The sequence below is a fragment of the Gymnoscopelus microlampas genome (genome assembly GCF_963454915.1).
Source record: "Gymnoscopelus microlampas genome assembly, chromosome: 4".
In the NCBI taxonomy this organism is placed as follows: domain Eukaryota; kingdom Metazoa; phylum Chordata; class Actinopteri; order Myctophiformes; family Myctophidae; genus Gymnoscopelus; species Gymnoscopelus microlampas.
The window spans coordinates 38,202,335-38,222,696 of record NC_139941.1 but is presented as its reverse complement, the minus strand read 5'-3'; the positions used below and the strand labels follow the sequence as shown (position 1 = coordinate 38,222,696).

General features: G+C 40.8%; 1 protein-coding gene across 2 annotated transcripts; it reads left to right on the top strand.

Moving 5' to 3' along the window:
* The first annotated feature begins 29 nt into the window (after positions 1 to 29).
* On the top strand, positions 30 to 17,119 carry LOC311043880 (dynamin-1-like protein). Of its 2 annotated transcripts, XM_084055287.1 has the most exons (18): positions 30 to 174; positions 1,239 to 1,373; positions 2,961 to 3,102; positions 8,279 to 8,317; positions 8,847 to 8,893; positions 8,992 to 9,063; positions 9,163 to 9,249; positions 9,445 to 9,607; positions 10,502 to 10,622; positions 11,803 to 12,141; positions 12,500 to 12,620; positions 12,745 to 12,900; positions 13,030 to 13,119; positions 14,634 to 14,735; positions 14,937 to 15,056; positions 15,148 to 15,257; positions 15,353 to 15,512; positions 15,638 to 17,119. In XM_084055287.1, the coding sequence occupies exons 2-18, from the start codon at positions 1,272 to 1,274 to the stop codon at positions 15,692 to 15,694; spliced, it is 2,028 nt and encodes a 675-aa protein (XP_083911413.1). In that variant the 5' UTR covers positions 30 to 174; positions 1,239 to 1,271; the 3' UTR covers positions 15,695 to 17,119. The 2 variants fall into 2 exon arrangements, with proteins under 2 accessions (XP_083911413.1, XP_083911414.1); XM_084055288.1 differs by lacking the exon at positions 8,279 to 8,317.
* Positions 17,120 to 20,362: the final 3,243 nt, after the last annotated feature.

The following is a 20,362-nucleotide window of genomic DNA, read 5'->3' as shown; positions in this document are numbered from 1 at the left end:
CCCCACCTACTTCTCAATGACACCGTAAACAACAATTGGTGATGTTATTCCTTGCTGAATTTTGACAAATTAACCAAGACGGCATAATATGAGAGGTTTGGAACCGGATTGATATTTCCAAATCATGAAGTGACGGACCTGTTGGGTGTAAAAGAAAATCTTAATTTTCTACCGGTAAGGGCGAACGCCAACTGGTTGTGGTTGGCCAGCTAAGCTAGTGTTAGCTACCAGTTAGCATCGTTCACTCACACATTTTAAGATAGCGTTGTCTCTGCTGCGATGTCATTGTAGCATCCTCTGTAGACCATTTGAATCTGCAAGGAGTTTAATTAAGGATCATTATGTGATGTTTAGCTTGTGCTATAACATCCCAGAACGTGTAAAGCTGCACGATTCCACTCCTGCCTTGAGAGATGGTGTAACGTACTGGCTACACGACCTCTCATCAGGACCACTAAATATTAGTATTAGATTACTATGATGCTCCCGTCTTCCCAGGGCAATGATGAACCTGCTGCTCCTGCTCGGACCACAGTCAAGAAAGACATTTAAATCGAATCATTTCAACAGATTAGTGGGTTAGAATTATTCACTGCTAGAACTTCCTCCTTTTCTCATTTGTGTTCCGTTTGAAACCAGTGGTGGACAAAGTACTCACATTTGTTACTCAAGTAAAAGGAAATAGCAGATCTACAAGCTCTGTGCGCATCATGCATTTTTAGCTTGTACTTGTAGATCTGCTATTTTCAAAGGGCTGAAGTGGTTAATGTATGTGTTGTAATCATAATCAAAATCTACAATGTAAAGTTTTCATATAATTGTAGTGGAGTAAAAGTACAATATTTGCCTTTGAGACTTAGTGGAGTAGAAGTAAAAATACCGAAAATTGGAGATACACCGGTATAGTAAAAAAAAATGTACTTATGTACACTACTTGAGTAAATGTACTTAGTTACTTTACACCACTGGTATTAGATTACTCATGCTCCGTCTTACCAGGGCATGCTGCTGCTCAGACCACAGTCAAGACATTTAAATTGAATTATTTCAACAGATCAGTGGGTTAGAATTATTCACTACTTACTAGAACTTCTTCTTTTTGTGTTCCGTTTGAAACGTTATGTTCCATAAAAGACTAATTTGCGATGCACATATACCACCCTGTTGCAAATTATAGCTTATTTCATTCTTCTCATGTTTGTCTGAGAACTCTCTCTCTCTCTCTCTCTCATGCTAAGTTGTGAAGTCTTGCACAGCATTTTACTAGAAGAATGGAGACTCTGATTCCCATCATCAATCGGCTTCAGGAGGTTGTCCTCACCGTGGGGGCGGATGTCATACAACTCCCCCAAATAGTTGTGGTTGGATCACAGGTCAGTCTGCCTGAGTGGAGTCCCACAGGGCTCTATGATAGTGTATTTTCTGTTATTGTGGGGAATAGCCGATCGACAAGCTCTGTGACGCGTTGTGAGCTTGTCGATCTGCTATTTTCAGCAGCTTTCCCCACAATACGGATGCTGGGGTTCAAGTGGTTAACAAAGGGATTAATATTATGCAACATGTGTGTTTCAGATATTTAATGATGGTGTTATAAAGCTAACCCTCACCATATCTGATATCTATCACTCCCGTGTGGATTAAAACGGGTCCGATGTTCTTCTCACTGATGGCTTTAGTAAAGCACTCTTGCGGCATTAACAGGCCAACATCAAACTGTATTGAAACATAAAAAAAGAATACAACGTTCAGAATAAATAAAACAAACATAACATAATCAAAGAAAATACACTTGAAATTAAATTACCTCACTTGCTGTATAACCAACACGGAATGAGGCTGGGGGGTAGCTGAACTGGGCAGCTGGGTCCCATGTCTCTATATACTGTGTCTGTATGTGTGTGTATATGTATTATTATGTGTGTGTGTGTGTGTGTGTGTATATATATAAATATATACGTATATTAATGTATATATAAAAATTAGCTACTGGGAGGACCAGCCGGCCAGCGGAACACAGCCACGTCACTCTGACTCAGACATAACCATAAACAATTCCATTTGAGAGCTCAGTGGTGCAAAAACCATAGGCACTGCTCTACAGGGATGTGGGGAAAAAGTGATAATGATGGTCAGATTAGTCACACTATTCTCCACTAGACAAGTGGGCGGGTGCATGTGTGGCATACGGTATGCCTCAGGTGGTGTACTAAACCAAGAGATAATGTTCCAGGCCTGAATGCTTGACCCCAACAGTGATGGGGTCTTTTATGCTTTGTGGGGTATTTTCCTGGCATGGTCTGAATCCACTTGTCCTTCCTTAGAGGGAAGGTCACTGCAAATAAATACAAAGTTATTCAGAGTGATCACTGATCCTCTTTTTATCTTTAACTTAAATGATGAATCATTTCTATCCAAATGGGAGTGGTCTCCTCCAGGATGACAGTTAGTACCCCCAGCCCCATCTGCAGGGCACAAGGGGTCACTGATTATGTGAATCTCATGCGTGTGTCTCAATGTTTGGCCCTCACAGTCATCAGATCTAAACCCAATTGGACACCTATGGGAGATTTAGGACCAACATGTTAAACAGCGCTCGCCATCACCATCATGAAAACACCCAATATCTTTTGTTAGAATGGTATTCTATTCCTCCAGTAGAGTTCCAGAGACTTGTAGAATGTATGCCAAGGCACATTGAAGCTGTTCTGGTGGCTTGTGGTGGCTTGTGGTGGCTTGTGGTGGCCCAATACCGAACTAAAACACTTACTGTTGGTTACTTTTTCCTTTTATTTGTCACCTCTCACTCACATACACAGTATACTGTATATGATATGTGTTTTCAAATATGTACATTTTTGTTTACAGTTATGGACATTACATCAGCATGTCAGATGAGTGTATTTACTTTCAGACATGTCAAATCTTGTTCTGAAACTTGTTCTCTTTATCTCTATTAACAGAGCAGTGGAAAGAGCTCAGTGTTGGAGAGCCTTGCAGGACGGGAGTTCTTGCCAAGGGGAACAGGCATAGTCACAAGACGACCGCTTGTGTTGCAGCTGGTCAATGTGCCCCCTCTGCAGGACCGAAAGCAAATGGAAAATGGTATACAATACTTTTGATATTGTTTTGTGATCAAAATCAATCGTTATTTTATATATATATATAATAATAATGAACAAATCAATGTCAATAAGGAAATACTGGTAATACAAAAGAGAAGGAAGAACAAAAAGTAAGAAACAAATCATACAGTCACCCCACTTAAAGGGATAGTTCACCCCCAAAATGACAGTACCTGGCCACCCATTCCCCCTGAGGTCTTAAGGTACTAACCCTGATAGGGGATCAATCTAAAAGACTTTTAAGGTTCACAGAGACCGAATTACATCTCTGTTCTAGATGTTAGCACCCACACTCGAAAGAAGAGGGAGTGGGGTGGCTTCCAGTGCGTAGCAATACATTTTTCCACTGCTATAAGCCCAGATAATAGCACTTACGTTTTGATCAGTGTCAAGCCCAAGATAGATCATTTAGAATGAGCTAGCAGGCAAGTGCTGCACCGTCTCATCTCAGAGAGGTTTGAAGCAGCTATCTTCCAGAGCTCATTTCATTTTGGCTCTATGATTTCAATTTCTGTTTCAGGTTTAATTATATTTCAAAGTGGTTATGCTAGTTTAGGTTCGTTAAATTCTTTTGAAAAGGCTTAGTTTTAGTTGAGTTTTTGTTATTATTATTTATTTTATTTTATTGTAATATGGGGTATATGTTAGGGGCAAGATTCAATAAGGTCAGAAAAGGTATTGTGTAAGACTTAAATGGAAACTTGTGCCACTGGTATTGTGCAAATGTTTATGAAGAGGGTGTGGTACAAGAGGATCTTGCCATGGAACCCCATATCCTTTACATTCACATGTTGAGTGTGAGACAAATAGACATAAAATAATGAACTATTATGTAAAGTAATAAAAAGACAATAATCTCATATAACAAGAGCAGATATAATGAGACCAGATAGTAAAATAACATCCCGATATCTTAGACCCCATCATATAGTGCCACTACTCTACTAAAATCATATAGTATCACTGTTTGCTTTTATTTAATATCTTGAGGGAGTAAGTAAGTGAGTCGGAGTGGCTTATTGTCTGTATCAGCCGAGCAACAAGGGCGTCTATCCCCCTTACAATGTGCTAGAGGCTGGACCCCTGAGAGATGGTTTGCTGAGGTGGAACGCCACATCAGCTCCCAATGTCTTAGTTAAGCTGTGCTACTCATACGCTGAATTGGTGATGCCCAGGATCAAACTCAGAACCTTGTGTTTTAAAGGCGAGAGCTCTCCCATCTTTTTTTTAACCTTTTCAGTCTGTATTTTGCATTTTGAACTGTATGCCTGGAGCAGCCAATCAGAGTTTGTGTTCAGAATGTGTTTTTCACCGTTCAAAATCTTCTGTCTCCCTGAGCACAGCGTTTTCATGATATACATAAAGACGGAAGTTAGTGATGTTCTTTTTCCCTATTATCTCCATGGCTGTTTAACTCTCTCAGTGCCAGACCCCGAGTTATCCCCAGTTTTTAATGTATACCCTCCCTGTCAGAACGAAAAATCCAGTTAAAAAAAAAAAAAAAAAGATCTTGGCACAGTTCGCAATATTTTTTTTATTTCATTGGCACTGAGAGAGTTAAAAAAGACGTGCAAGCTTAGACTTTAAGCGTGGTTACCATACCACATCGAATTGTATTCTCTACAATCGTTTGATAAAACGGAAGCATGCGTTTACTACACCATAGACTCAAACTGTCTCAAAAATACATCCTGTGCTGTAGCCTAGAACAACGTTTTTTTTTGTTTAGTTATTACATGCCATATGTGTAAGCTGTCAGTGTGGACACCAATATGAAGGGACCAGATGTATGGGTACATTGTGAATTATTGCTGGACTATCAATCACCAGTTGACTTTATCATCATCTCAGTTTTCTTCACATTCAAACTCACAGTAAGGTGGTGAGCATCACACCAATCCGCGCACTGTTCAATTTCAAAATGGTAAAGTGATGTATCATCTTGATCTATTCTACACAGTAAAATCCTTGGTGTGGATTTTTCCGATGACATTTTTTAACCTACAAATGAATTCTAAATCCTAAACGTATGTTGCTATATCAGTGGTTCTCAAACTTTTTCATGTCAAGGACCACCAAAATTATATTTATTTGTCCGAAGACCCCCATCTGAAATTTCTTTCCAGGGACCCCCAGAAGCAAAGATTTGAGTCAAAAATGTTCCCTTTCAAAATATATATATTCATAGATTTGCACAATTTTTTAAAGATTTTTCAAAAATAGCAGATCTACAAGTTCATTATTGCGCGGCACTCTATGAGCTTGTATATCTGCTTTTTTTGAATAGCCAAAGTATAAAATAATGGTTATAGCTAAAATGACACACATGTGTTCCCGGTCTCAATGGGTTAGCTCAGGATTAGCTGAGAATGGCAGCCAGTGACATCTGATAATTTCATAATGTGATTTAGGGTGTTTTGCTCACACACCCATTCATATACAGTATACTGAGAAGAGAACCTGGGAGCTCACTATGTATTCTGTGAAGAGAACTGAGGAGTTCACACACCCATACTGTGAAGAGCACTGGGGACCTCACTCACTCTCAGTGTGCATGCACCTATGTTAATAGATTTAGGGTAAGATATTTATTCACGTTCACATATTGGACTTAACTCACTGAGTGCCATTAACGTGTTTCACATGTTTTTACCGCTATGGCGCTGGGTGCCATTAACGTGTTTCACGTGTTTTTGAAAAATTAGCTTTTTTTTTTTTTTTTTTTTTTTTAAACATGTTCAGAACCCAAGATATCATCATCTGAAGATGTGCAGCTCCATCCACTCCTTGTTTAACTTAGAACTGAAAAAGGCTGTATCTCGCTTCCTAAGCACTTTTTGTTTTCTGTGAAAAAAACTCTGGCACTGGGACAAAATAATATTTTTAAAAATCTGGCAATTATGGCACTCAATTGTACTACCTAGGAGTATGTAAAAGAACAAAAACAAATAAACAAAACGTAAAAAAAAATAAAAAGTTCTGGCACTCAATGAGTTAATTAGTAAAAAAAAAAAAAGAGAGAGAGAAATACCAGCTAATAATAAAATAGAATTTCCATCGTCTGTTTCAGTTTGCCCAGTAACATAACTCTAAAGCGTATTAAAAGCTGAACTAAAATCAATTAAAAATAAAGGTGCATTATGCCTTAGTGTCCTCCAGGTGTCTCTCTCATCTATTCTTTTCTAAAAAGTGTACAATAACCAGCGTCAATGGGTAAACATGGAAGCATTAAGTGTCCTTGTGATGCCCTGCTCCATACACTGTTGTACACTCGGGTAAACAAAACAAAAAACCTGTATTTCATTATATTTTCTGCCTGTGCTTTATATACCTTAATATACCTCTTATATATCCAGAATCTACACTAAGCCTGTGTTAAAGTTATCCACATGGGAACAGCGTGGCTCCAATGTGAATCTCAGACTTGATGTGGCTGGCCTGTGATGTCAGGCATCTATGATGTACAGTATCAGTTATGTAGCCTATTACTCAAAACATTTTCAGCCTGATCCAAGCCCCTGCTGACTTCCATTATAAATGTAAATGTAATGTTATATATTTCAAAAAATATAAAATGTGAAAAACTTTTAGCGTGTGCATAAGAAATTTGGCACTGATTGGTCCAGTGGTTTGCGAGATTGGCTCCGAAGACACACACACAAATCGACTTTCTCATAGATAGCTAGCCTCCTTCAGAGCTATGTCTAAGGATTAAGTGGGTGACACTACTAACTGTATCATAAGTGCTCCTGACCGTTTTTTTATAAGCAAACTGCCAAGGGTCTAACTCACCACCAATCAACAGTCTTGCATTATTAATATAGTCCATACCCGGGAATGTGCACAGTCAAAGTATTTGCAGAGTTTTAGTTATGTATATGGGCAAGACCTGTGTAACACAGAACCCTGTGTTCGATGTCTGTTCCAACACGCGCCCGTGCGACCTGCCGCCACGTTGCGGACCCCACAGTGAACACACATGCGTGTTCCCCCCAACCATGAGAAGTTGATGTTTAAGCTGTTTGAGCTAACTAAGTTGTGTCTGTCTGTCTGTCTGTCTGTCTGACTGACTGACTGACTGACTGACTGACTGACTGACTGTCTGTCTGTCTGTCTGTCTGTCTGTCTGTCTGTCTGTCTGTCTGTCTGTCTGTCTGTCTGTCTGTCTGTCTGTCTGTCTGACTGACAGACATTACTAAAATTGTATAGGAAGATTGGGGACTATGGGTTCCATGCAAAGGGACAGCTACATAGTTTCTCTGCCACTCTCCATACAGATAGCAAGCAATTGTGAAACAATGGGATTTGGAACATCTTAGTAAAGGGCAGATTAGACTGTACTAGACTTTGTTCCAGAGCCCACCATGACACTGGTGCCTCATGCTGAACCCAGGTTAATAAGGGTCTAAGCGTAAAGGCCCAATAATAGTGTTTCAAATTTAGAAGAGACAAACCACCTCTCTCTCGCTGCATTATTAGAGAGCTTTATGCATGATTGCATGAGTGCTTCTTAAAAGTTCCCTTAAGCATTGATACAAGATGCAATTCATATAGATATGTAAGCTAATGTACTGTACATTTTTAAACTTTATATTCAAATGCTATTTCATACTGATTTTGCACCCTTAATGCTGTGTCTTAATGTATTAATGCTTGTTTGAAGCACATTGCATTTTCATTGTTGAAATGTGGTATTCAAATTAAACTGTCCTTGCCTTGCTTTAGTTAATGCATGACATGTGAGCATGTTTTCTCAATTTCAAACCCAGGGTGCCTGCATGTCTTGAATCATTTGATAATTTACAGGCATCAAAGGATTATATAGAGTTCAATTTGGAGTTTAAGTCTTAAATATAGTCTCTGAGCTCCAAAAATAATATTGTTAATACGCTGAATCCCTAGTTTGAAATCCACCAGGTAGCACATTTTTATTAAATGTATTTTCCCTAGTGAAATTGGTGGGTCTTATATTTCATTCTAGCCACTGGTATTAAAATAGTCTTTAAATAACTTCAATTTAACTTACTGAAACACGCAGTCACCCTGGTTACTCATGCATGTCATCTTACTGCTTGAACTGGAAGCTACAGTACTGTGCCGGAGACTTTCTACTTTCTATTCTAACATTCAATCTGTCTTCCTCTTCCACTTTTCAGGAACTGGGCTAACGCAAAACACCCAACACAGCTACCCAGGTCTCTGTTTATAAGTAGTTAATCTGCATTTACTTTGTCTAATCACCTCCGTTGATATGTTATGGCGACATCTCACAGGTGAAGAAAAAGAACAAGCAGATGTCTGCACACAATAGGTTGCTCTCCCGTCTTTTCTTTATTTTAACCAAACAACAAGGTTTTGACCATGCAGGGCTTCATCAAGCTGCATGGGCGAAACGTTGTTGTTTTGATAAAATAATAAAGAAAAGACGGAAGAGCAACCTATCGTGTGGTGTGCACACATTTCCTTTTTCTTCACTTGATCATTTTTTGGGTCCAGCAGTTTAAAGAAACTGTGGGGATGAGCATATCTTACTCCTTTTTTCACATGACATCTCACAGGTAGTTATGTTTATCTTCACTGGCAAGATTATCTGTCTTAGAATGTTCTTTTTCATTTTACTTTCTTTATCCCCTAACCCATAATGTTTTCCATTCAATGTTTGTCCTTTTTCGGATATCTCTTCACAAAATCATTCACTCTTATTATTATTCTGCGTTACCCCAGGCATAAAAGCTGATGAATGGGGTACATTCCTGCATTGCAAGAACCAGGTAGATTTGTCTGAGGAATTTCGATGACATTCATTATTTCTGTGTCTTGTATGAAGCTCTTGGTTCATGAGTCATTCATGCATTTTGCTGCTTGAAAGATCTTCACAGATTTTCTGGAAATCCGTAAGGAAATAGAAGCAGAGACTGAGCGCTGTTCAGGTGACAATAAGGTCAGTGTTAATAATGCTACCTAGCCAGTCTGTTTTTCTCAGTTCCTGTCAAGTTATTTTTTAAGATTCATATCTTTGTCCTCTCTTTATACCTTCCAGGGAATCAGTCCAGAGCCCATTTATTTGAAGATTTTCTCACCCAAAGTCCTGAATCTAACACTTGTTGATTTACCTGGGATCACCAAGGTTAGCCAATGTTGCTAATTGTGTTTGTGTTCAAATTGATACTGCCAAATTAGATGGCATTGTCAAAGAATCTCACTCATAGGTTAATGTACTGTTTACATGACTAATTATTGCAGTTTAAATTACTGTAATTTATACAGTTTACATGGATGTAAGTCAGAGTTTGTAATGCTAATGTCAATCTTTTCACTGTAGGTTCCAGTTGGGGACCAGCCAGAAGACATTGAATCTCAAGTACAAGAGATGATCTTGTCCTTCATCTCCAATCCCAATTCTCTCATTCTCGCCGTGTCCCCTGCCAACTCCGACTTGGCCACTTCTGACGCACTCAAACTGGCTCGTGAGGTTGACCCAGATGGTAGGCCATTATGTATATTGGCCAACCCTCCTCTTTCATCTACTCCCCCATCACTGTTAATTATCTGATGTGAGGGTTGAGAGAGGGAAAGACACGCTAACTGGGGAAATTACAGTTACTTGCGGTCCGGTCATCTACTGTTGCACCCCACAAAGATCATACTTTGGCTTAGGGATGTTAACAATTAATCTATAATCGATTAATTGCCGTTAAGAATTTAATCTATTAAATTGTTTTGGGGGGGGGGGGTAGTGAAAGTTACATGTATGGTGTGTGTGATATCAAATGTGAGCTTACCATAATCATCATCATATTCAAGGGATTTTGGAGAGAAATGAGACAGACTCCATAGAGCACTGCAGAGGGGAGGTGTGTGTGTCTGTGTTCAGTTGATGCTGGTTAATGTTATATACATCAAGGCAATTATGTTTCTGCACTCATTTACGGTTTCGGACAAGAAATATCCTTTAGGTCCTAAAAAAACGCAACTTATCAATGAATTGATTAATCGATCAGTAAGGTTATCAACTATCAATTAATGAATGAATGAATCGATCACTTTGGCTATAAGCATAAAGGCCTTCTCTCTCTCTCTCTCTCTCTCTCACACACACACTATATATATACAACTGTGTGTGTGTGTGTGTGTGTGTGTATATGTTATGTAGCACCGGCCGGGAGGTGAACTCGGGGTCTCGTATTTAAAAGGCCCAGTCAGCTTAAGAGCCAGGCTCGATAGCGAGCAGTAATGCACCTACAGCAGACAAGCGCCTGCAAGCTGGTAGTGTTTGTCTGGCATGACATTGGAATTCTTGTTTATCAGCACAATCAAAATGAACATGTGTTTATCCAGTGGAGATAGTCACTCACATACTGTGTCTGTGTCTTTCTCAGGCCGCAGGACACTGCTGGTGGTCAGTAAGCTGGACCTGATGGATGCCGGAACGGACGCTCTAGAGGTTCTTCTGGGTCGGGTCATCCCCGTTAGACTCGGGATTATTGGGGTAGTTAACAGGTTTGTTATGTGTGTAAGAGGTGGGAAGAAAGAGTAGAGCTTGGTTTGCTTCATTCGGCAATCATAATGAACATGTTTCGCCTGTTGCTGTCATTTGTCATTACGGCTGCAGAAAACTAGCAAAGTGCGCTGGTAATGTGAGTAATGTGTTTTGCAAAAGTTGGCCTCCTGGTGGCGCTATAACAGGCCAATGTGAATAATTCCGCTCTGGTCTCCAGGGAGTGTGCAACTGCGTGCACAGTTTCACGCTGATCAGTCAAGCGGTGCCGGAGATTAGCTGTCCACAGACACACGGACGAACACACACACAAACAAACACACACGGACGGACAGACAGGGGCGAAAACATAGTCTCGGCATGGCGGATACTATAAAACATTTAATTGCTTGTCTTAGTTTTAGTTTGTTCTTGTTTTTTCCCCCACTGCTCTTGCAGGGTTTTTTTTTAAGATTTCACACCTGTTAGTTTCACATTAAGTGACCCCAGCCTATGTTTGTCTTGTAATAATGGTACACCAGTTTGTTGTGTGATGTAGTAAATCTAAATTTTTGCCCTGCAGTGTTTTGGCTGCACAGCATAAGGTGGAATGCTTTTCTGACAAATTGAAAGTGTTAATCTGTTATTGCAGTGGTGCGCAGGGCAATGATCATACACTCCATCAGTTTATTCATTTATCTTTTGCTGAAATGAAATTTCTGAAAACCACACAACTTTCAGGCTATTTTCAAAGTAGTTCTAAGAGCTTGACATCTAATTCAATTGACACATCAGTTCAGACACCATAGCAGCACAGAGGAAATGTATGTGTGTGTGTGTGTGTGTGTGTGTGTGTGTGTGTGTGTGTGTGTGTGTGTGTGTGTGTGTGTGTGTGTGTGTGTGTGTGTGTGTGTGTGTGTGTGTGTGTGTGTGTGTGTGTGTGTGTGCGTGCGTGCGCTTGAGAGAGTTAGAGAGGGTCAACATCTCATCCGTTTCATCCTACACAACGTACCATACTTTCAGAAATACAGCATCTCTTAACTGGCCCTAAAGGTGCATGTGCACATTAAAATTCTGTGCCATGCTGGAGCTATCTCATAATTATACCCCAATTACACTCGCTGTGCTCCTAGGTGGACTGTCTTATCTCAGTTGCTCTCCCTTTCACGCTTCTCTGTTTCCCTCGCCTGGTAATCTCTCCAGGAGCCAGCATGACATCAACACCCAGAAGAGCCTGGAGGACTCGACGAGGGATGAGCAAGCCTTCCTGCAGCGTCACTATCCCTCACTGGCCTCCCGCTGCGGTTCACGCTATATGGCCAAAACTCTCAGCAGGCTGCTCATGCACCACATTCGTGACTGCCTGCCAGAGCTGAAGACCCGTGTGACCATGCTGACTTCCCAGTACCAGGCCCAGCTGAATGGCTATGGGCAGCCTGTCGAGGACCACAGTGCTACCCTGCTTCAAATTGTCACTAAGTTTGCCAGTGATTACTGCCACACCATAGAGGGAACAGCCAGATACATCCAGACCTCAGAGCTGTGAGTCACAACAGTACTTTGATGCTGCGTGCAGTCATTATTTAATCTAAGTCTTAATCTAATCTAAAGAATCTGTGTATATTTACTTTTTCAATGCATAAGGAGAGTTGACAAGACTATCCCCTTTTCATGTTATTTTTTGTGTTGGCGTAAAAACAAATGCAATCATTAAGTTGTGGTATTTATTGCCCTGGCAGACTCATTTCCATGGATCTCATATCCCTGGCCAATTAATTCATGTAAATATTAGCTCTTTTTGGTTGACTGCATTTAATTTCAGCTTTATTGACATTGTTGACACGCAGTTTCACCAAGAAATCTGTGTTAATCCCTCGGCTGAATCCTGTCCCTTCCACAGCTGCGGGGGCGCCCGAATATGCTACATATTCCATGAGACCTTTGGCCGCACCCTGCAGTCCATCGACCCCCTGGGGGGGTTAACCGATCTCGACATCTTGACTGCCATCCGTAATGCCACAGTGAGTCCTAGCTCTCATTGCTTCCTTATCTTTCTATGATATGTTTGCCAAAGAAAATGCATTTGTCTAGCACTCTATTTTGGAAGCCAGTGTGGGGTACAGCTGGTGCATTATCGCTCCACAGGGTCCACGCCCAGCCCTCTTTGTGCCAGAGATATCTTTTGAGCTATTGGTGAAAAGGCAGATCAAACGGCTGGAGGAGCCCAGTCTGCGCTGTGTGGAGTTGGTGCACGAGGAGCTTCAGCGAATCATCCAACACTGCTCTTCCTACAGCACGCAGGTTTGTGTAGAACAGACCGAAGCATCCCGAACATCAATATTATTGTTTCATATCATCATTAATAACAATAAACCACACTTCGGCCCTCCTGGAAATATGCTGTACATTGATATGCTTGTGTTTTACCAGGAGCTCCTGCGTTTCCCAAAGCTTCACGACTCTATTGTGGAGGTGGTGACTGGATTACTGAGGAAGCGCCTGCCAGTTACCAATGAAATGGTGATTCAACACAGATGATAAGATGTATTAAGTCATTAAAGGGCCACTTTGTTGATTTTTAGCCTGAATGCTATTGTTCTTTTGTAATATCTAATGTAAAACTTCATAAGATACTTTTTGTGAAAAATGGAAAACGTTGGCCTACTCCTACTGTATGCTTGACAATAGTTAATGAGGACATTAACTATTGTGTTTGTGGACCTAGAAATAGCATATAATAGGGTGCCAAGAGTGGAAGTGTGGCATTGCATGAGAAAGTCAGGAGTGGCGTACAAGTTCAAGGTGGGGGTGGGCCTTCATCAAGGATCAGCTCTGAGATCTTTCTTGTTCGCATTGGTGCTGGACAGATGAAGTCAGGCAGGAGGCACCATGGACTATGATGTTCGTGTAGTGAGACAAGGGAACAGGTTGAAGAGAGTCTGGAAAGGTGGAGGCATGCACCAAAGAGAAGAGCCATACAAATCGACAGGCGTAAGACAGAATATTTCTGAACAAGAGAGAGGACAGTGGAATAGTGAGGATGCAAGGAATGGAGGTGGTGAAGGAGTTTAAATACTTGGGGTCAACTATCCAAAGTAATGGGGATTGTGGAAGAGAGGTGAAGAGGAGAGTGCAGGCAGGGTGGAATGGATGGAGGAAAGTGTCAGGAATGATTTGTGACAGACGGGTACCAGCAAGAGTGAGAGGGCTGTATGGCACTGACGAAAGGCAGAGCTGGAGATGGCAGAATTGAGGATACTACTATTCTCATTAGGAGTGAGTTCAGAATGTTCTGCATTAGAGGATCAGCCCAGGTTAGAAGGTTTGGGGATAAAACAAAAGAGAGGTGAGATTGAGATGGTTTGGACATGTGCAGAGGAGGGATGAGAGATACATTGGGAGAAGGATGCTGAAGGAGGAGCTGCCAGGCAAGGGAGAAGAGGAAGGCCAAAGAGGAGGTTTAGAATGTACATACATGCAGGTGGCAGGAGTGACAGAGGAAGACGCAGAGAACGGAAGCAAATGAAAAAAGATGATTACCACAATTAGCCAATTTCTATGGCAAACTGGCAATAGACTTTGATGTTATATCTCTGCAAGTGGAACGTTCAGAGGAAAGGCCATGGGATCACCAAAATCAGTAGGGTACATCCTTGCTGTAAACTTTACAAGTCATGGCCATCGATTTTGAGATATTTTGTGTTCAAGTGGAAATTTTGTACTAACGGTGGCGCTAGAGGAAAGGCCATTGGCTAACCAAAATCAGTAGCCAAATTTATGTCTGTGCACAGAAAATTCCTTAGCAATCCCCCCACTAGTTTTCAATATATGTTGTTTGGTACTAAATGATGAACAGAACAACGGAGTGACAGACATAGCCATCCATAGATCTCTGCCATTAGTGGGGTTAAGAATCATCAAGTTGGCACTTTACGTTTAGTCCTCAAGCTAATGTCTTGTTTTTGTAGGTCAGGTTTTGATTTGTCTTTATTGACACAGAGTTAAAATGTGTTTTGTTCAACACTTTTCCACAGGTCCACAATTTAGTTGCAATAGAGCTTGCTTACATCAATACAAAGCATCCAGACTTTACTGATGCAGCGCAGGTCTCTGCATCTGTCAACAGTCAACAACAGGTAGTTATTGCTTTCTTCCAACAGGTAACTCTTGATTTATCATGCATGCCCATATGCTAAACGAAGCGCTTCTCATTCTGCAGTGCTTCCGTTCCTATCTATAATGTTCTACATACAACCAAGTGTTGTGATCTCTTTGAAATATATTATTTCAGTTCCAGACTCAAGCTAAATTACTTCGTCTTGTTTCCTCCCCGTCAGGCAGAGTGTCTTGATGGAGGTAAACGCTGGAAGAATGAAAAAACTGCAGAGGAGAGAGCTCCAGCTGCTGCTGGTTTTGGCAGTCCCAGCAAAGGCCATGCCATTAACCTTCTAGACACAGTGAGTAGTGGGATTAACAGTGAATTTAAGCACTTAGTAGTAGTGAATTCATCACACACCGCTGACATTGGCCTTACACCCTCTCTGCAAGGCAGTGCCCATATCTCGCAAGCTGAGCACCAGGGAGCAGAGGGACTGTGAGGTCATCCAGCGCCTCATCAAGAGCTACTTCCTCATCGTACGCCAAAGCATCCAGGACAGGTCGGCTGAAACAAGTGTACAAATGACTGTTGCTAACTCCATGCTATGCGTCTCAATGTCTTAACAATGGCCGTTTGTGTTCCTTGCCTCTACAGTGTACCCAAGACGGTGATGCACTTCCTGGTGAACTTTGTGAAGGAACGCCTGCAGAGCGAGCTGGTGGGTCAGCTCTACAAGCAGCCTCTGCTGCAGGATCTGCTTATTGAGTCACAGGACACAGCACAGCAGCGCACTGAAGTCGCCCAGATGCTTGAGGTAATGATGGCAGCTGCTTTTATTTTCTGAATTGGCTTTCTGCATCGGGAGATGCTCCTTATGGTGACCCCTTAATAACCAGCACTTATCTCCTCCCCTCCCTCCTCCCCTCCCTTCTTTCACAGGCATTACAAAAAGCCACCAACATAATCTCTGAGATCAGGGAGACCCATCTGTGGTAGCCAGAGGAGACTAACCGTTCTCCTGTCATAGGATGTCTTTGAGAGTGTGCAAGAGAGAGTGTGTAAGTCTAGAATGTGTGTGCATGAGGGGTGGGAGCAGTACGCCTGCAGACTAGTGACCATAACACGTGGCTTCCTGCCAGCTGCTGCCCGTACCAGGGCCACTGGTTGTGTAATGTCTCACTGCTTGAAAACGATACAGCGATGGAGACCAGCACCACTCATGGACAGGGCATTTTCAGCATGGACTTTGCTGAAATATTAACAAAGATTATCTGCATCTTTGAAGAGAAAGGTTATCTCCCTGCCTCAGCCATAACAGGCAGGCCACAGTGTGACTCAGGAGCAGAACAAGTAGCAGTAAGGAGGAAGAGTACTGGAGTTGAAGCCTTTGTATTGCAGGTGCTGACAAACGTTTCGATGATAATACATCTTCATCAGAGTCAAGACTCTGATGAGGATGTAATATCATCAAAATCTTAGTCTGCACCTGCATTATAAAGGCTTCAACTGCCTGTGTGCTCCAGTACTCCTCCTTTGATGATATTTCATGTTCATCAGACTTAAAGACTCTGATGAAGATGTAATACCATTGAAATGTTCATGCCAGATTATACTTGCCACGTCCATGTAGGCATGAGGGTCTGCAGACGGCGGTCGCAACGGGGTTGTGATTATACTACAATTTGTGTCCGCAGACGCGCATGCGTTCAAGAGCTAGAGCAGCAATCAGTACAGGATGCAATCTAATAACCTTCTTCCAGACAACTGGTGGACTTGTGTCATGACAAGATGCTATTGTGAGAAGAGGTCATAGTCTATCTTGCGTCATTTATTTCTGTGTATTATTGTCACTCTCAGAAGAACTCATTTGCTAATCAATTCCCTCAGCAAAGCAAAGTATTTTTTATTTAGGTTTGTATTGTATTTAACAATGAGCATCAGTTCAATGTCAAGTCCTTTATTGTTACATAATATAATATAGTCCTCAAAGCGTCTTATTTTCTTTTCTAGCGCATGTGCAGTCAGTGTTCTTGTCTGCGCATAAAGTATACGTGGTTATACAATCTGGGATGCCTGCGGATGTCCCACCGACATGAGCTGGTGACAAAATGTATGTTAAATGACAAGGCTACATGGACGCAGCAAGTATAATTTGGCCCTTAGTCTACACCTGAAATAAAAAGGCTTCAACTGCCGAACAACATATAAGTCATAGAAGAGTATTTTACATACTTTAAAACAGTCATCATAGCTGAATTTGTACCTGTGTTTGCCAGGCTGTAAGATTCTTTGCGGGATAACTGAAAGTGTGTGTGTGTGTGTATGTATGTATGTATGTATGTATGTATGTATGTATGTATGTATGTATGTATGTATGTATGTATGTATGTATAGAGAGAGAGAGAGAGAGAGAGAGAGAGAGAGAGAGAGAGAGAGAGAGAGAGAGAGAGAGAGAGAGAGAGAGAGAGAGAGAGAGAGAGAGAGAGAGAGAGAGAGAGAGAGAGAGAGAGAGAGAGAGAGAGAGAGAGAGAGAGAGAGAGAGAGAGAGAGAGAGAGCGAGAGCTAGCTCTCTCGCATATATATATATATATATATATATATATATATATTATATATATATATATATATATATATATTATATATATATATATATATATATATATTATATATATATATATATATATATATATTATATATATATATATATATATATATATTATATATATATATATATATATATATATATATATATATATATATATATTATATATATATATATATATTATATATATATATATAATATATATATATATATATATATATATATATATATATATATATATATATATATATATATATATATATATATATATATATATATATATATGTGAGAGAGCACTTAGTAGTAGCTTTATGTTTCACTTGACTGAGTTTGCATCTGCAGGATTGACCTCAGATTCCTATAAGTTAACGCGATCCAGTGCTAAAATTATTTTGGAGTGACTGTTTTCAGTTAGCGGTGTAGACTTGTAAATCAGTTAGCATAGAAGTGTTTTATGTCTGCTTGGCAAGAAAAGGCTAGCGAAAATCCATCTTGACTGCAATATAACACTGAATGAAGACAAGGGCGGCTGCAGCCACCACAGGATCAGTATGGAATGAACGTCTTTTTCCGGAGCTGTGTGTCAGGTTTTACGTTTATGCAATCATTCCATGGGTATACTGTTGCACTGTCTAAACAGATGAGTGTGTAGACACAAGCAAGGTAACCAAACGTTTACCGCACAGGTCGTGAGTTGGGTTTCTCAGGAGGCTCTTTCATATGTATTTGGACAGCTATGTATATACTGTATATTGATAATATACCCGCCTCAGCAACAAGAGGTTAGTACAACACTGAGGGACTGGCTTACAAATAGAAAGTATGCAGTCCACATACAGGTTGTGAACTCACCATGTTGTGTAGCTATCCTTGAACAAACTGCTCACTGGATTTCACCTCTGAACTAACCCCAATTAAAGCTGTACTGCGCCTTAGGCAGAGACAGAATACCTCCCCTCAAACACCCACCTCACCACCCAGCTACTAGTACCTGCATGCAGTTGGTTTCATTTCCACTTATGCTGCGATTCTAATCGCAATGTGAACTTTGTACAACTTTCTTATAACTTCAATAGGCTGTGACCATTTATCTTCGAGCCCATGTTAATTGCATTGTGAGCTATTCATTGTGTAAAGAAAAGTGTGTGTGTGTGTGTGTGTGTGTGTATATGAATCCAAAACCTTTCCCACGTGCCGTAGCTGTTAATAATTGTGAATTTGTTCTCGTAGCCAAAAGTGTTGGGTGAAAAAGAAAAACAAAACTTCTACAAATCAAGGATGCGATTTGCTCAGAAAGACATGCCTTAATGGGACCATCCACAGTAATTGTGGCTTCTATGTGATCAGGGAGAGAGCACAGTGTACAGTCAGTCTATCCTGAGACTTCTGCATGTGTTTGTATGTGTACAGTATGGGGAGCGTAACTATGTTCCCTCAGCCCCTGTATGGCTTGATGATGAATTTAGTACATAAGACCACAATGGATGCTGCCATTTTAGCATAGCGTGTTAAATTGCACTTGCCTTGCTGTTTGCGACGTGTTAATAATGTATTCAATCAAAACCCCTACCCTTACCCCTAACCCCATACCTTAAACTGAAGTAACATGGGACTGAAGGAACATAGGCATGGCCTCACAGTGTGCATGTGTGTGTATGAATGAATGAGTTTTAGTTGGTTACATTTTGTATTATTTAAATGTACTTGTTACATATCTGTTAAACTGCCTGGAAGTTCTTGCCTGCCAATGTGTGTGACATGTTTACTGAATGAGTACTATTACTGTCTGTCGGTGTGAGAGGTAGGCTACTCATTAAACTTGAACTAAGGACGCTTTGTGTGGTTTTTATTCTCTATACACTAACTACAGCAATTGCTCACTATGATAAGATCTATTGAATCATTCATGATCCAGCTATACAGCCACTGCATGTGATTCGACTCACTCTATTTTCCCATATTGATCCCAAGGGGCTGAAATAGTCTGTTAGTCAGATGAGACTGTCACAGACGCCCCAACAGGATGAAGACAAAGTGTGCTGCAGAGTGCCGAGACAGATTGACTTGCAGTGACACTGGCACCACAATCTCCAACCCCATTTTCTTTCTTTGCCTTGGTCACTGCTTGTCAGTGCCACTGAGCTTTAGAACCAGAGGAAATGTACTGTAGATGCCAGATTGGTCTCTGATGTGCCCATTTGGATGATAGATTGTTCATTTTTGTGTGTGCATGTACTGAGGGAGGGGACGCAATAAGCTTGAGTAAAGATGGAGATGTGAGGGGATAGTTGAATAGGATATGACTGAGTGTGAAACTGGAGGGCAAAGGTAGTCATTAATGTTAGATGAGAAAGCGACAGGATTATTTCTCTAAACATGGCTTTGTAAGGTGGAAGCGAGAGGCAATGCTGGCACAGCAAAGCAAACATGAAAAGCTCATACCAATTAAGTTTTGCATAATTACACAGGGTACCATATCATTTAATAATTCACAAAAATGTCATGCTCATCCACTTCAGTGCTGGTGCAGGGCAAGGTCAAAAAGAAAAAAGTCAGCACAATAGCTTGCTGCTGCCACACTTATACTGTGCAAAACAAATACTTCAACCACATGTGTATTTCGCACAGCAAACGTGTTGGAGCAGTAAGATGTTATGCAGACCTTTTTTGGCATATTATTTATAGTGTTATGGTAAATTATTATATTAAAGGATGATGTTCATATTAATATTTATGTCAGTGTGAATTCAGAGGGAGATCAATTAAGCATTTTAATTAGTTTTGGCCTGAAAATGAGCCAACGCCTAATATACTTCTGCTCCAGGTGATTCTTTTAAATTGCTTGCACTTTTCCTCCTACTGTAGCCAGTTATTTTGATTACCCTCATATAACAATCCCCCTCCCAACTGAGACTAGACAAGACCATACCAATTCTAATGTGAGAGGGGAGCTCTGCTGCCTGTCTCATGACATAATGCTTCATATTGCCCACATCAGACCAAGTGACTGCAGGTAAAACCACCCCAGCGCGCTCTTTAGGTCCTTTTAAAGAGTAGTCAAG

Excerpts from the sequence above, each read along its gene's own strand:
- LOC311043880 (XM_084055287.1), top strand. The coding sequence starts at position 1,272 with ATGGAGACTCTGATTCCCATCATCAATCGGCTTCAGGAGGTTGTCCTC. Across the intron at positions 12,142-12,499 it reads TACATCCAGACCTCAGAGCT|CTGCGGGGGCGCCCGAATAT; the intron begins GTGAGTCACAAC and ends TCCCTTCCACAG. Across the intron at positions 12,621-12,744 it reads CTGCCATCCGTAATGCCACA|GGTCCACGCCCAGCCCTCTT; the intron begins GTGAGTCCTAGC and ends ATCGCTCCACAG.